At 43.3% G+C, this 16094-nt stretch overlaps 1 protein-coding gene across 3 annotated transcripts in view; it reads right to left on the bottom strand.

Annotated features, from left to right (window-relative positions):
• Positions 1 to 16094, bottom strand: part of GTF2IRD1 (GTF2I repeat domain containing 1) — a 153412-nt gene that overhangs the window by 43325 nt on the left and 93993 nt on the right. For all 3 annotated transcript variants that reach the window (XM_061604893.1, XM_061604895.1, XM_061604894.1), the window contains exons 8-12: positions 13176 to 13259; positions 11213 to 11396; positions 9381 to 9406; positions 7866 to 7986; positions 41 to 78 (exon numbers count right to left, since the gene is read on the bottom strand). In XM_061604893.1, the coding sequence (XP_061460877.1) occupies positions 41 to 78; positions 7866 to 7986; positions 9381 to 9406; positions 11213 to 11396; positions 13176 to 13259 (453 nt within the window). The remainder of the gene's footprint in view (positions 1 to 40; positions 79 to 7865; positions 7987 to 9380; positions 9407 to 11212; positions 11397 to 13175; positions 13260 to 16094) is intronic.

Here is a 16094-nt window from a genome sequence, read left to right as displayed (position 1 = left end):
CCAGAGCTTTGGGTGACCTGACAAACATCCTGCAGCTTACCTGGTTCACACTCTCCAGAAATGGGGCATTTTTCAGACCTGGCAAATGAAATAATAATAGTAATAATAATCTACATTTCATTTCAAGAAGAAACGTGAAGGCGTTTCACAAAAGAAATAATGGGTCAGCAGCAAACATGAATAAAAACACATAAAAATACAGCTACTATAATTAAAATACATAGCAAAATTACATTAAAACATCCATAATTAACAAGCAGGATAAACAAAATGATTAAAACAGAATAACAGTTAAAACAACCATCAGAGCAGGAGATTCAAGTCAGGAGGATCAAGGAAATGGTTGTGTAAACAGGCGTGTCTTCAGGAACTGGCGGAATGCCAATATTGATGGGGAAATCAGAGGAGGGTCATTAAAAAATAGGAGTCCAAATATAAGTATATATCTATTTTTAAATGAATTTTAAGGCAAAGAAAAATAAAGTCATAGGATGGTATTCAGTGCTAGTCTTACTCAGAGTATTTATTATTTATTTATTAAATTTGTGTGGCGGCACCTACCCTGTGGAATTCCCTCCCCTTAAATATTAGACTGGAGCCATTTCTGTTATCTTTTTGGCGCCAATTGAAGACCTTCCTCTTTCAACAAGCCTTTTAAGTTGAGCCTTATCCCAGTCTGCGTCTCTGTTGGAATGGCTTTTTAATATGTTTTTAACCTTTTTTAAAAAAAGATGTCTTGAAAGCTTTTAAAAAAAATGTTTTTAAAGATGTTTTCTTTTATGTATTGTAAAGTCTGTTTTTATGATGTTTTAAAGTGTTTTTAGCACTTTTGTTTGCTGCCCTGGGCTCCTGCTGGGAAGGCAGGATATAAATCAAATAATAAATAAAGAAATAAATTTATATCCTGCCCTTCCTCCCAGAGTAGGCCCAGTGAAGTTAATAGACTTCACTAACATAGGTTCATTAATTTCAATGGGTCTGCTATGAGTAGGATACTGTTGAATACAACCAACAGGCTGCATACACACAATATGTTTAAAACACATCACCCCTCCCTTCCTCCCCAAAAAAGAATTCTGGGAATTGTAGTTTCCTCCTCACAGAGCCTCAATTCCCAGCACTCTTAACAAACTACAGATCCCAGTATTCTATGTGGGGGATGAGCTTTAAATATATAATGTGTAGGCAGCCATTGGCTGCAATCATATACCTGCTCATGTGGCCGAAAGCCCCATTGAGCTCAATGGAACTTACTTCTGAGCAGATATGTATAGGCAGCGGAGGCTGGCTGCATGTCAGTAGAGCAATGGAATCCACTCTGGGGGTTTTCCAGGAGCTCTCCAAGGTGCTGAAATTCACCACCTTGGAGAGCTCCTGTAAAAAACCAGAGTGGATTCCACTGCCCCACTGACATGGAGCCCCCACTGTGTATAGGAATTGCACTGTTAATGTAGTTGATTTACAAATCAACAAAAGTTCACATCATGGAAGCATCCAATTAAGTTCTTGAAAGACATTTGTAATTGCTCACTTTGGCGAGAGTCCCAACCCATCAGATTCCAAGGTTTCATTTATCCATAAACTTATTATCTGTTTTACTGTCTCTTCTGGCTCTGTCAAGATTTGTTAATTTAATCATATTTGCTGCATCCCAGATCCTTAATAACGTTAATAGTCTGAGATTGTCAGAACGTCTTTCTTTTTTCCATTTATAACTAAATAATCTCCTTGCAGCAGTATAAACATGAATAATCATAAAATCAAGCCCTGGGGAACTCCAGCGAAGGCCTGCTGGGTCAGGTCAAGGGCCCTTGTGGTCTAGCACCCTGTTCTTGTAGATGCCTATGGGCGGCCCACAAACAGGACCTACGTGCAATGCAGGGAGAGGCCAAACCAAGAGAAACAGGAACTGAGCACTGTGGATTTTTGAGGGAATTTTTACGGGGCCCAACAAACAGGAATGATGTCCCAACCCAACAGTCCAACAAACACGCACAAAAAAAAAAAACTGCACACAAATTGGGATCATCAAAATCCCATCTGAACATCAAAATCTCTCAAAACAGAGTAATATGATCTAGTTACACGAAAATGTTGTATCATAAATATGAACGAATTAAAGCTGTCATGAAATATAAATACTAATTTGGGGGGGGGAATCAAATCAGTCGTCTTAATATGTAACATGTATGAGGAACGGATCAAGTCCAAAATGCCCCCTACAATAAGAACACAAGAGGAAAATAAGCTTAAATCTAAGGACCACCAGTTGAAGCTTGTTCCCTTAGTCCTTACCAAATCATTAAATGAGGAAAGTGTATGTTTGATTGCAAACAATAATCTTCAAAAGGAGCCAGTAGTAACCTCCAAGGCGTCATCTGCACGGTACATTTAAAACAGTATCAAACCACATTAAACTGTCATGGCTTCCCCCAAATAATCTTGGGAACTGTAGTTTGTGAAGGGTGCTGAGAGTTGCTAGGGGACCCCTTTTCCCCTCACAGAGCTACAGCTCCCAGAACGGTCTAACAATCAATCTCTCTTCCCAGGGAGACTCTCAACACCCTTCATCAACTACAGTTCCCAGGATTCTTTGGGGGAAACCATGACTGTTTAATGTGGTATGATGGTGCTTTAAATGTATGGTGCGGATGGGGCCCACGTTAGGATCTGGGATTTAAGCTTATTTTATTCTTGAGTTCCTCTTGAATGTGGTATTTTGAATGTGAGTTTTTTGTATGTTACATATTGTAAACAATATGTTTATAATAGACCACTGCAGAAGACCCATGGTCAAAAGGTGTTTGGCTCAGTTGTAGTCAGGCTGATTTGATTTATTTCAGATGAGTATTGAAAGGCTACATCAACTTTAATTGTTCATATTTATGACAAAAATGTTTTCATATAACTAGTTCATATCACTCTATCTTGTGGAATTTTGATGTTCAGATCCCAGTTTGTCTGCAGCTTTCGGGGGGATATTTACTGAGATCTTTTGCTGGTGCCACAGGGGGCACTTGTGGGCACATTAGTGCCAGCAGATACCCTGTTGGCAAACCTAGGCCTATCTACTTCCAGCATTATTTAAACTTTTGATCCTGCTCTGCCAGTTTGGTGGAAAAAACACCATCACAAAAAGAAACACCATTGTTGTAGCCTGTTATATATGGCAAAGGAGTATACAACAAAAGAGGAAAATATTTGATCTACTAGCAAATGGTTTCACACGTGTCAGGCGTAAGGCCAAGGGTCCTGATTGAGGCCTTTCGTGTGGCCGCAATGCAGCCCATGGGAAACCACCACATAATTGATTTATGGAACTCACTGCCGTAAGATGTGGCACTGGCTGAGTAGGCTTGAAACAGAGATTAGACAATTTCATGGAGGGTAGGGTCTGTCAGTGGTTATGTCCGAGCTATAATAGCCACTGACATTCCCAACTGACAGCCAACCACATACCTAACCGAGCACTGGATTCTGCAGGAGAGGGCATCCTGGAAATACCACCTTTTCAGGAGGTCCGTTCCGTATGATGTTGGCACCGGGCCGTTAGTGTGGTGGCACCTATCCTTTGGAACTGCCTCCCACTGTGTATCAGACAGGTGCCTTCTCTATTATCTTTTTTGTGCCTGCTCAAGACATTCCCCTTTCAACAAGCCTTCTAAAATCTTTATCCCAGTTGATAACTCTCTTGAATTTGAATTGATTTTATGTATGCAGTGTTGTCATTTTAAACTGTTTTTATATTTTTATATATTTTAAATTGTGTATGTACTCCATTCATCCTGCTTTTACAATTCAGTAGCACCAATGACAATCTATACATCCCTTTCCTTGTCCTTCTCTCCACTGAGAACACAAAATAGCCACGGATCTCTACAACAAACCTATTGATGCCCACACCTGGAAATCCTGCCATCCTAAACATATCAAGGAAAATACTATTTATAGCTGGACTTCCGGGAAGGGTGACTTCGCTTGTGCCTGCTTTTGAGACGGGCTCCCGCCGCAGAAGAAGCTTATTCAGATATAAATCAGTCAGAACATTTTTTTTTTGACTGATGAAATTTCTCCCGGGCAGGGAGAAACGTAGAGATCAACCTCAAAAGCCTGTTTTTGTTGGGAGGACTGGATTTCATTAATTTATGAGAAAAGGTCCAGCCAGCAATGCCGGACGGACTTCCGAACAAGCTCTATCTGATTAATGCGATACGTTTATCTTTTCTTCAAAGAGAAAACGGACTAACAGGCAAGCACCCTTCTTTCTATTCTTTTTTTTACTTGGTTTAAATTGTTGCAGCAAAAAGAGATTGGTCAAATGAATCAGCTTTAAAGAACTTCTGGGTGAGCTATAACTCTTCTCTGTTATTCACGAAATTAACAGCTTATCTCTGTTTCTATTGCAAAAAGCTGTCCTGGAAGTGCATTCTAAAGATATACACAGAAGAGGGATTTCTATTCCGAGGAACATTATATTGTCTGGGACTATTCTCTTTTTGGTCTATTTTATTTTGACGAATCTGCTTCTTCACGACGCCACTAACTGTTTTGATGCTGGGAACTAAATTTGTTTTGTATTCTTGAACATAGAGAGATAAGGCAGGCTGCTCTGTTTATACTGTGATGTCATCAAGCCTGGAATATTAACCCAATTGTTGCTGAAATAAGAAGTGGTTCTTCTTTATTTTTGTTTTGTTTTGTTTTCATGGTTTTAAAAATGGCAATCAAGAAAGTGGCTGAGAATCTGGAAGTAATTATGTTTCAGAAAATAATGGATGAGATTGAGATAACGAAACAAACCCTGCGACAGGGCAGTAAGGAGCTGAAAATTGAACTGAGCAAAATGACGCAGGAGCTTAAAGAAATAGGGGATCCTGTGAGAGAGGAGAATGAGATCAGAGATGAGAAAAGAAAAAATAAAGGGAAGATACAAGCCCTGGAGATTGGAACAAATGTGGAATTGGAAAAAGATCTGGAGTTTATGGATATTAGAAATAAAATCTACTGTTTGGAATTTAACGTTATCTCTGAAGAAATTAATGAAGATATTAGAGATAAAGTTATCAATGGCTTGGATAATCTTCTGGACTGGAATGATGTGATGGAGCTTGATATAGAGAAAATCTATGGAATTAACTGCAGCCATGTGACAATGGAAAAACTCTCAAGAGATGAGCCAGTGCATTCTGTAAAAAAGAAGAACAGAGATATGACTTTACAACAATATTTCAGCAACTTATTCAGAATTGATGGCAAGAAAATATTTGGGATAGAGGAAATTCCCATCAGACTCTTATTATATGACTATGGCTATGACAGCAAGATTATTATGGAATACTGATAATGGAAGATTGGACACTGAAATTACTGGACTTAACAGGACTATTGAAGATGGAAGATGGAATTAATATGGATAATGGAATAATGGCTATTGAAATTATTGGACCTAACAGATTTTGATGAGATGGATTAATCGATATGTTTATTTGGACTATGGTTATGACAATAAGATTATTATTCTTATTAACGAGATGGATTAATCGACATGTTTATTTGGAGAAAAATTGATAGATATATTTCTTAAAGAATTGAAACCTCTCTTTGACTTTTTGTGGAAAGAATAAAGTAATGTTTATGAGATTTGATGATTAATTAAGATAACTACTGGAGGAATGATTTTATAATATAATTTAAGAGACAGGATTGTTATATATTGTAGACCTATAACTGATTTGATCTGTGACAAATGGGAAGTCAACATTTTATTTTTTTGTTTAATCATTTTTGTTTTGTTTTGTTTTTTGTCTTTGAATGTTTTATGATTTTGTTTTGTATGTTTTATGAAAAATTGAATAAAAATTATTGTAAAAAAAAGAAAAGAAAATACTATTTATAGCTTAGCTCTCTGAATCAAACGTGTGTGCAACAGCACAGAAAAATAGCAAAGAAGCATCAGCGAACTTAAGGAACTCCTTCTTCTCTGTGGATATCCTCCACATGTAACTGATTGCAACATCCCCTGAGCCTCTGTCCTATCTAGAGAAAACCTCCACCATCAAAATGAGGTTTCAAAAAACAAAGAAGTATTCCATTTGTGGTAGAATCCCATCCAGCGTCTCCTAACAGTCACCTGACAATCAGAAAGAGCTACCAACTGTTAGCAAACTCTCAACATCAAGTGAAAGCCATCAACAAGCCTCCTGGTTATAGTATTTCACCACCCTCCTAATTTGCGTAAACTATTAGTGAGAACTATATTTAAGCCACCCATCAGCAATCCTGGATCTCATACTTGTCGTTCCAAATGCTGTATCACCTGTGGGTACTTCATGGAGACAACTACTTTTAAAAGCACTAGGATGGGCAGAACATATTACATCAAACCGAACATCACCTGCAGGCCCTGCAATATAACTTATGTCATTGCTTGCAAACAAACTAGGATGTCCTATCTAGATAAAACGACAACTGACCTACGAACATGTTTCAGAAACCACAAATTAGAGATTTCAACTACAAAAATGGAGCAGCCAGTTGCAAAAGGTTTCAACACCGAAAACCACAGGCTGTTAGACTTATGTATAACAGCTACGGAGATGCCGACAGATCCGACAACAGTAAGAGAGTGGATTTTTGGACACATTGGCACAACATGGCCTCAACTTGGAGGACAGTACAAACATCGCTCTGCTTCTGCGAATGAAGCTCCTCTGAGCATTCCACCCTCAAAGATGGTAATAGCATCATGACATCTGTATGTTTGCAGGTGGTGAAGGCGGAAGCCAAAACATTTTGCTAGAAAAGGAAAAATCTCCATTTTGTTAATCACAATTACTGCACACATTTTTATGTGATTCCCAGAAGCACATGTGAACCAGAGCAAGCTTGGGTGAAGTTCTGTTTGTTGCTTCGCAATTATTTTAAATGTTTTTGCATAGGTAACTGTTTTATATGCTGTTATACTGTAAATCCCTTCGGGATATTCAGGGGAAACAATTCAGAAATGAAAAAATAAGCAATAGCTAAAAAGACCCTCCACGTTCAGAAAGAGTATATCTTTGAATACCAGGTGCTGCCTGAGCCTTCATGTCCTAATTCTGGGCTTGCTAAACAAACAAAATTTGGATAAGGCGGACTTCAGGATCTGATCCAGTAAGGCCTCTTCTTACGATCTTATGTTGTGATGTCAAGTTTCAGAGGGATTTTTTTTTTTTTTACAGGGAAAGATCATGGACACTTTTTGAGTGAGAAAAATCTGGCTTTCCAATAACCTCTTTCACACCTCTTGATAAATCTTGTGGGGATGGAACTGAAAAAGTGCAATGTGAACACGGCAAAAAGTTATTCGACTGAACTTTCGAGAGAAACACCCCTAGGGTAAGAACAGTTCGACACAGGGACCGATGACTTAGAGGGGTGGGTGGAATCTTCTTCTCTGTGGAGGTCTTCAAGGCAGAGGGTAGGCACTCACCTGTTGGGGATGCTCTAATTCTAGATTTCTGACATCAAGAAGGAGGTTAGACTAGGTCCATCTTCACCCACATCTAGTACCATCCAGATGCTTTGGACTACAACTCCCATCAGTCTCAGCCAGCACAATGGGCTCAAGTTACAGAAACCCAGATTTTGACTGACCATCAGGAAAAACTTCCTAACTGTTAGAGTGGTACGACAATGAAACCAGTGAAACTAGGGAGGTGGTGGGCTCTCCAACACTGGGGGCATTCAAGAGTCTCCTGTCAGGGATGCTTTAATTTGGATTCCTGCACTGAGCACAGGGTTGGACTCAATGGCCTTGAAAGACCCCTCCAACTCTTAAGATTCTATAGAGAATGATATAAGCTTACCAATTGATATAAGCTTACCTGTGATTGGCCTGTGAAGTTCCTGCTAGGTCAAGAAACGCCATTCTATGTGGATCAGGTGAGATTTCCCCAGAAGGGCTGGACGGTTCTATCTTGGTTGTATCTTTGGTAAATTTACTTCCTGGTTGAGAGAATTGGGCGGCACGGCGGAAGAAAGAACAAACGGATGTTTTCCAGGGGCAGAAATCTGGACGTCATAATGTCAGTGGCCAGGCATAGCCTCTTTCTCCCACATGCCCCTACTCCCAGTCACTCAGCCATTCATTAAAGATTTGTGAAGTACAGAAATTATGGGGGAGAGAATGGTCCTAAAGCTCCCTGGGAAAGTGATGCCCAACGAAAAGGAAAGACAACATACAAAGCTGCCTTATACTGAGTCAAGCATTCGGTCCGTCTAGCTCAGTATTCTCTACACTGACTGGCAGCAGCTCTCCATGGTTGCAGGCAGGAGTCCCTCCCAGCACAACCTGGAGATGCCAGAAGTTGAACCTGGGACCTTCTGCATGCAAAGCAGTGCTCTACCCACTGAGCTACACCCCTCCCCAAAGAGCCCAACTTCCTCCCAAGGGGTTGCATCCAAGCAAATTTTACTCAAAGTAGGCCCATTGAAATGAATGGCCATGACAAAGATAAGCCTCTGACTAAAAGTTAACTGAATACAACCCAATGGATTTGGGACTCTGCATTGCACAAAAGACAATCTGACTCAGAGTAAGCCCGTTCAAATGAATGGATTCACGTTCGTCATGTCCATTCTTTTCAATGAGCCTACTCTGAGTATAGGACTAGCATTGGATATAACCCATACTGAGCCTGTGCAGGTCACCTGCAAACATTACTGTGAAAAATTACCGAAGGCACTTCAGGGCCATTGTGGGAATCTCTCAGTTCTCCCATATTCTGCCTTAACCTGGTATTGAGGTCAGCAGTTGCAGACCAGCGAGGACAAAATTGTGGAGGTAACAGGATCTTTTCTCGATCGTCCCAGAGTGCAGGCCACGGAATAATGGGCTCAAATTGCAGGAAGCCAGAGTTCAGCTGAACATCAGGAAAAATTTCCTAACTGTTAGAGTGGTACAGCAATGGAAGCAATGACCGAGGGAGGTGTCGGGTTCTCCAACACTGGAGGCCTTCAAGAGGCAGCTGGACAGCCACCCATTGGGGATGCTTTAAGTTGGATTCTTGCATTGAGCAGGGGGTTGGACTCGATGGCCTTATAGGCCCCTTCCAACTCTGTGATTCTATGCCTCAGTCTTCTTACTGTTTCTTCCCTTTGCACTGCTCTTTGGTGACTGGTGGACCTCAGTAATGGCTGTCAGTGAGCTACCAGTGTTAGTACTAGCATAGAAAGCCCTAAATGGCTTGGGACCCAATGCTCTCCCTAATACCAACCTGACGTGAAGCCCAACAGCCGTCACTGTTGAGGACTGAATCTGGGCTTCTCTGCGGACAAAGTATGCGCCCTACCGCTGGCCTACAGCCCTTCCCCAAAATGAAAGAAGGTGCCTCACATACCTGTAAAAATTCTTTCGTCAAACATCCTGTAAAGGAAAAGGAAACTGTTCAGGAGAAGAGGGGAGGTGCAAGATAATTCAAGGCTTCATTTATGATCTTCAGCTGGTGGTTCATGCACTGATCTTAGTGGCAACTACCACCCACTTGATATCATGTAGCAGGAGTGAAGAACCACTATAACTATTTGCAGTGGTGTTTCAAAGGTAATCACATCAACCTTCAATCAATCAATCAATCAACCATTCATGTCTGGATAATCTGCATCCTTCTCTGCTGTCAAGGTTATGCTTTTATCCAACTAAGACCCCATTTTCACTACATATTTAAAGCAGTATCCTACCACTTTAAACGGCCATGGCTTCCCCCAAAGAATCCTGGGAACTGTAGTTTGCTAAGGGTGCTGAGAGGAGACCCCTATTCCCCTCACAGAGCTACAATTCTCAGCGTGGTTTTACAGGCAGTCCCTCTTCCCACAAAACTCTGGGAATTGCAGAGTCTCCTAACAACCCTCTGCACCCTTAAAAAAATGACAGTTTCCAGGATTCTTTGGGAGAAGCCATGACTCTTTAAATGTAGAGTGCAGATGAGGCCTAAACTCTACTCAGAATAGTCCTACTGAAATTAATGTACCTAAGTTAGTCATATCCATCCATGTTAGGACTATGATAGTCAGCTGGTGACCTGCTTTAAATTTTTATGTAGGTTTTTTTTTACGGTGTATATTTATATAATTGTTGGAAAGCACTTTGATATTTTTAAATGAAATTCCAGTATACAAGTGTGCGTGTGTGTGTGTATACACACACACATACTGTAAATAAATAAATGGCATCACAGAGCTCACCTGCAATATCAAATACAGCTTTGCCACCAAACAGCTGCAGAGATGAAAGTGGGGAGGTGATTTTAAGTACAAAAGTAGCTCAGGGGAGGAGTGCCCAATCCCTCTCCGCCAACTCAAGTTACAGGAAGCTAGATTTTGGCTGAACATCAGGAAAAACTTCCTAGCTGTTAAGAGCGGTGTGACAATGGGACCAATGAGCTAGGGAGGCGGTGGGCTCTCCATCACTGGAGGCCTTCAAGAGGCAGCTGGACAGCCACCTGTCGGGGGATGCTTTAAGCTAGATTCCTGCATTGAGCAGGGGGTTGGATTTGATGGTCTCATAGGCCCCTTCCAACTCTATTGTTCCATGATTCTAACTCATCTCTCCAGCTACCTTTCTCCTAGTTAGTCTCCGAGACCAGAAATAAGCCAAAAGAAGAACCTTTGGGTTGATTAGCAAAATGTAATACAACTGAAGTTGTTGTCCTTAAGTTTTATGTTGGAGAAATCCTTGATATTTGCAGATATTCAAGTACTTTTATATTATATTCCTGTAGTATGGGGATTAACGGCGGGACAACAAAAAATGGATTTTGCCAGCCTTTACAGTCACCAAGAGACTTGTACTCTAAGCAGGCCCGGCACCAGTGGACTGCCAGGTGGGGCATGGGCTGAGGGCCTCAGCCACTTCACTGGCACTTGGAAGAACACAACAATAGCACCCCAGGTGCCAGTAACCCTGGGAAAGCTGTTTTTCCCAGGGCAACGTATGGCCTTAGCAGCCCTAGGAACTACACGCCTAGGGGATCCTTGCACCTGCAATGCATGTTAACCAACACTGTCACCCTCCTCGTAGTCCAGGCAGTGTCATCAGGTGTGCAAAAAGGTATGGACTCTGGAATTAGTCTTAAGAGAAATGGCAATTTTAGGGAAAGCACATCCCTCATTCTGAGTCTGTCTCTCTGCTATCTGCAGTTTCCCCCCTGAGCCTCCCGGATCCACCAAATACCTTTTGATCACAAAGTGGATGTTGTGCCTCTCCTCCAATATTCGCTTGAGCTTGGGGACTCCATATGTGCAGGGCCTCTTGAACGGAATCTTGTCAGGAATGCCGATGATTTCTACTGCTTCCGGGTCGCAAGCAATTTTCCGGTACGGGACAGGAACCATGTGATCCAGCCCCAAAGCTTCAGCTGAAAGTGACAGAACATTTAACCTTTAAGGGTTAGAACAGACGGGACGCTCTTTACAGCAGACACCGCAGATTGGGTCCACCACCGGCATGAAGCCAGCTTGCAACTTTCCCTTGAACGTAGAGGTTTTTGCAAGTCAAATGTTGAGACGCATCCCGGCCTTGTGCTTTCTGGCAACCTGTCTGCCTTGTAAAGAAGCAGCACAGCCATTGGTATACAATGCACCGGCTCAGAGACTAAACTGCACTTTTAGCATGATGTACAAGAGCACCCCCTGTCTTGCAGCCCAACCTTTCAAGCAATAAATGGTTTGGGATCTGGTTACCAAAAGGGTCACTCCTCCCAAATTCTTCAGAGGCTCTTCTTTGAGTGACCCCATTAAGTGAAATGTAAAGGGTGGACACAGGGGTGGGTGGAGGGCCTTTTTGGTGGTGGTACCCCAGTTATGGAATGCCCTTCTCCAAGAGGCTTGATTGGCACCTCCTTTGTGGTCTTTTTGATGACAGGTTCAGCCTACTTTGTAAATCTTCCCAGCCTTTTAAACTGTAAATGTTTGAACCCACTGAGGTTTTGGATCTGCTGCATAGTTTTAGTGATGCCATGCCAATGTCTCTTTTTTTTATGCTGAGCTTTGTATGCAGTTTCTATTGCATTTTAAAATAATTGTTTGTACTCTTTTCCGTGAAAAAGGTGCCTAGAAAACATGGTTCTTGTGTGGCATATTAATAGATAATCAAGCCAACCTCACAGGGTTGCTATGAGGATAAAGTAGGAATGGAGATGCTGATGTACTCACTCGGGGTTCCCAAATCTTTTTAGGCCTGGAGGAACATTTGGAAATCTATCAAGAGACATTTGGAAACTGTCACCTTTGTGAAATCACAGCTTGCTGGATTGACCAGACACGGAGCTGTGGTTTTGGCCCAGTCTATCTAAAGGAGCGCCTCCAGCATCATCAGCTATGCCGCCCACCAAGATCAGCCTCAAAAGACCTTCTCTGCATCCCATCAGTCAAAACAGCTAGACTGGCGAGGACTAGAGAGAGGGCTTTTTCAGTTGTGGCCCCCACCCTGTGGAACTCCCTCCCAAATGATCTCCACCACACCCCTTCTATGATGAGCTTCCGCCAGGCCTTGAAGACCTGGCTCTTCAGGCAGGCTTTTAGAGTTGGCTAGATTTTATCTTCATTGTTTTTAGATTTTTAATGTCTAGGTACTGTATGCCTATTTTGTACGTCGCCCAGAGTGGCTGGACAGCCAGCCAGATGGGCGACTAATAAATTCAATAAATAAATAATAATAATTCATTAATTATGGTTAGTTTAAACCCACCACCATTAGCAGCTATGGTTTGAAGCTGACTTGTTTGAAACAAAGTTAACCACCTGTTTGAAACCCTTGAGAGCCGCTGTCAGTCAGGGTAAATACTGAGCTAGATGGACCAATATTCTGACTCATATATTCCTATATTCCTATGACAGGGCTTTTCCACTGCAAGGACCCCTTCAGTCCAATTACACATTTACTGACTGATACAGAGAATTTTTTTAAAAAAAGAGAGACATCTGCATTAATTAAAAGCTGTGGGCCTAGAAAATGTCACGGCAAGAAAGCAATTAAGTAAAGGGACGTGTAGCATATGGCATCTACTGTTGCGTCAGAGTTTTTTTTTAAGCACCCAGAAAAACAACGCACACACAAAAGCCGACACAATTGCTCCATAATGATATGCACACCATAAGCGCCGCAGACGAAAAACAGGCGCTTCACGCCCACTCACCATATCGGCTGTTGAACAGAATTTGCACACATTCCCGCAGGGTGTTGATATCTTCTGTTTCTTTGATGAAGCCATCCCATTTATCTAGCAAAAACAAAATAAGGACCGTTTCCATACGGGAACTGGCACGGAGGCTGTGCTTCCTCTTGTTCCCCCACCCCAGGAACGAGGTTTGCCCCCCCCGGCCCAATCACACGGTCCGAGTTTGAGGGAAAGCAGGAGGCTTAATAATAATAATAATAATAATAATAATAATATTTTATTTATTGGTCGCCTATCTGTCCAGGTTAGTGGACACTCTAGGCGACTTACAATAACAAAAAGCTATACATAAAATACATATACAAAAACAAACCACAGTCCTAAACAATTTAAAGCCATTTTCCAATTAAAACTTCATAAAATTAATCCTCCTCAATCCCACAAAAAAAAAAAAAAAAAGCAGCACACAAGAAACAAACAAAAAACAAACAAACACCCAGGCCACCCCAGCCAGCCGGCTTATGTATCCCTCCAAAGAGGGACAGGTGGTAGCAATCAGTCCCAGCTGGCTGGGTACCTGGGGCTTGGTCCTGCAGGATGCAGGTCTGCCAGGCAGAAGTCCCACAGGGAAGGGTGGTGGAGGTGGTGAAGCAGCAGCAGCAGCAGCAGCAGCAGCAGCAGCAGCAGCAGCAGCAGCAGCAGCAGCAGCAGCAGCAGCAGCAGCAGCAGCAGCAGCAGCAGCAGCAGCAGCAGCAGCAGCAGCAGACTCTCCTTCCCTGGGCGGCGATGTTCTCTTCCTGCAGGCCCTGGGTCTCCCAGGCCACCTCAGCCAGCCGGCTTATGTATCCCTCCAAAGAGGGACAGGTGGTAGCAATCAGTCCCAGCTGGCTGGGTACCTGGGGCCTGGTCCTGCAGGATCCAGGTCTGCCAGGCAGAAGTCCCACAGGGAAGGGTGGTGGAGGTGGTGATCCCACAGCAGCAGCAGCAGCAGACTCTCCTTCCCTGGGCGGCGATGTTCTCTTCCTGCAGGCCCTGGGTCTATCTATCATTCTGGCCGCACCGGATTCAACCCTTCATTACTGGATGGTTCCCAAAGGCAACCATGCAGCGAGGCAGATCTTGCAGCCAGCAAATAGAATTGCAGTTCTAAACCATCCCTCCATAAGAGCATAAAAAGAGCCTGGAGGCTGGATCAGGGCAAAGGCCCATCTAGTCCACCACCCAGTTTCCCACAGTGGCCAACCAGAATTAAGATGTGGGGAACCTCTGGTCCTTCTGAACTACACTCATCAGCCCCAGCAAGCATGGCCACTGGCCAGGGATGATGGGAGTTGCAGTTCAGCAACATTTAGAGGGCCAAAGGTTCCCCACACCCGCATGTGATACTAAGGGAGGGAATTAGAGAGAGTGAGGAGACCATGTGAGCCCAAGGCTCGCTCATGTTCCACTAAACTATGGTTTGGCATTCCATGCACACTGGCCCGTTGGGTCAATTCATTCCTATGAAAGACCATTACCAAACATCTAAAATGAATATTTCATATGCAAAGGATTATCCAAGCATCAAGGGAACTGTTGACACAATCACTGCAAATGCGGAGTTCATGACCAGGGCATCTTCCCGACTTAGAAGATTTGAAGGAACAAGAGATGCATACAAGTCTAAAGGAGGGAGAACATTTTTGGCTTCATTAAAAATGCTAGTCTAACCCACTGATTTTTAATATCTCCTCCTCATCACCGACACAGTGATGTCTTTTTAACATGCTGATGTTTGCTGACTGGGGATCCAAGGCAGAGATGTTTGGTGTTAGGTTAGCATTGTAAAGAGGTGGACGTCCTATCAATTGAACATCCAGTTGCAGGGAGTGAGGTGGGCACAGTCACTGTGCTGCCTTTCCAGCTGCAGTGGTGCTATCATTCATCAGAACCAAGATGGGCCATGGCAGGGTGGAAGTAAGATGAGGGGAACCACTAGGATCGGGTGTGTGTGCAAATGAGTGCTATTGTGTTCTGGGTCAATGCCGGATTCCACAGAGAAAGCAGTGAGGTTGGAGGCAAGGCCAGTCAAACATTGCAGGACCATGGAAAGCTCCAAGGGAGCAACTTGCTCCAGCAACGCCTCCATCTCCAGGCCACCTCCTCCAGCCTCCACCCCCTTGGGAGAGAACTTCAGAGCCTTCAAGGGCCAGCTCTCTGGCTTGAAGAAGGGCACTCCTCCTCTGTTTCATAACTTCCATCCTGAAGCACTGGGGAGGATTCTGGTCGCCATTCCTTCTGAGCAGGGGAGTCACGTAGACAACAGTGAACAGAACTGCTGTGGCAGACTGGACATGTGCCAAGGATACTGATATCACAGGAATGCATAGAGGAGGGTAGCTAGTGTGGGGGCAGAGCATCACAGTAGCATAGAATAATTGGATGAGACCATTGCTATGTGGGGGTATATATATGTCTGTACCCAACTGCCATTTTTTAGTTGAGTTATGTACTTTGCTCCGGTAAAGCACTTTGCTGAATAAATAACCTTAAAACAGGCTTTGGCTTCGTTATTGAGTCTCCTCCAAAGAGAACCTAGTTGTAAATTCCACAACAGCACTCTCTGCGGTGGGAGGCATGCAGGTTCTCAGAGGAAAGTGCCCATGGGGCTCTGGGCTCTGGCCCTAGTGGCCTGGGAGGTTCCTTTGGGGGTTCCAGTCCAACAGCCTCAGGCGCAACGTTCTCCTTATCTCCAGTAGTCAGCTCTGAGCGCTGATCCTGACCCAGCTCTCCATCTGGTGCCCCTGCAGTCTGTGAATCCATGTCCAGATCACTGCTAGATTCAAGGGTCAGGACATGGGTGCATCTGAATCCCCCCCAAGTGATCCCCCCATCCCAATCCTGGCGAGCAGCAGCACTGCCACACCCAGAAGGAGGATGCAGTGACCGCACTCTGAC

Source organism: Rhineura floridana, chromosome 21 (assembly GCF_030035675.1).
Source record: "Rhineura floridana isolate rRhiFlo1 chromosome 21, rRhiFlo1.hap2, whole genome shotgun sequence".
Lineage (NCBI taxonomy): Eukaryota > Metazoa > Chordata > Lepidosauria > Squamata > Rhineuridae > Rhineura > Rhineura floridana.
Note: the sequence above shows the minus strand (reverse complement) of the source record. Positions and strands in the feature narration are given on the sequence as shown.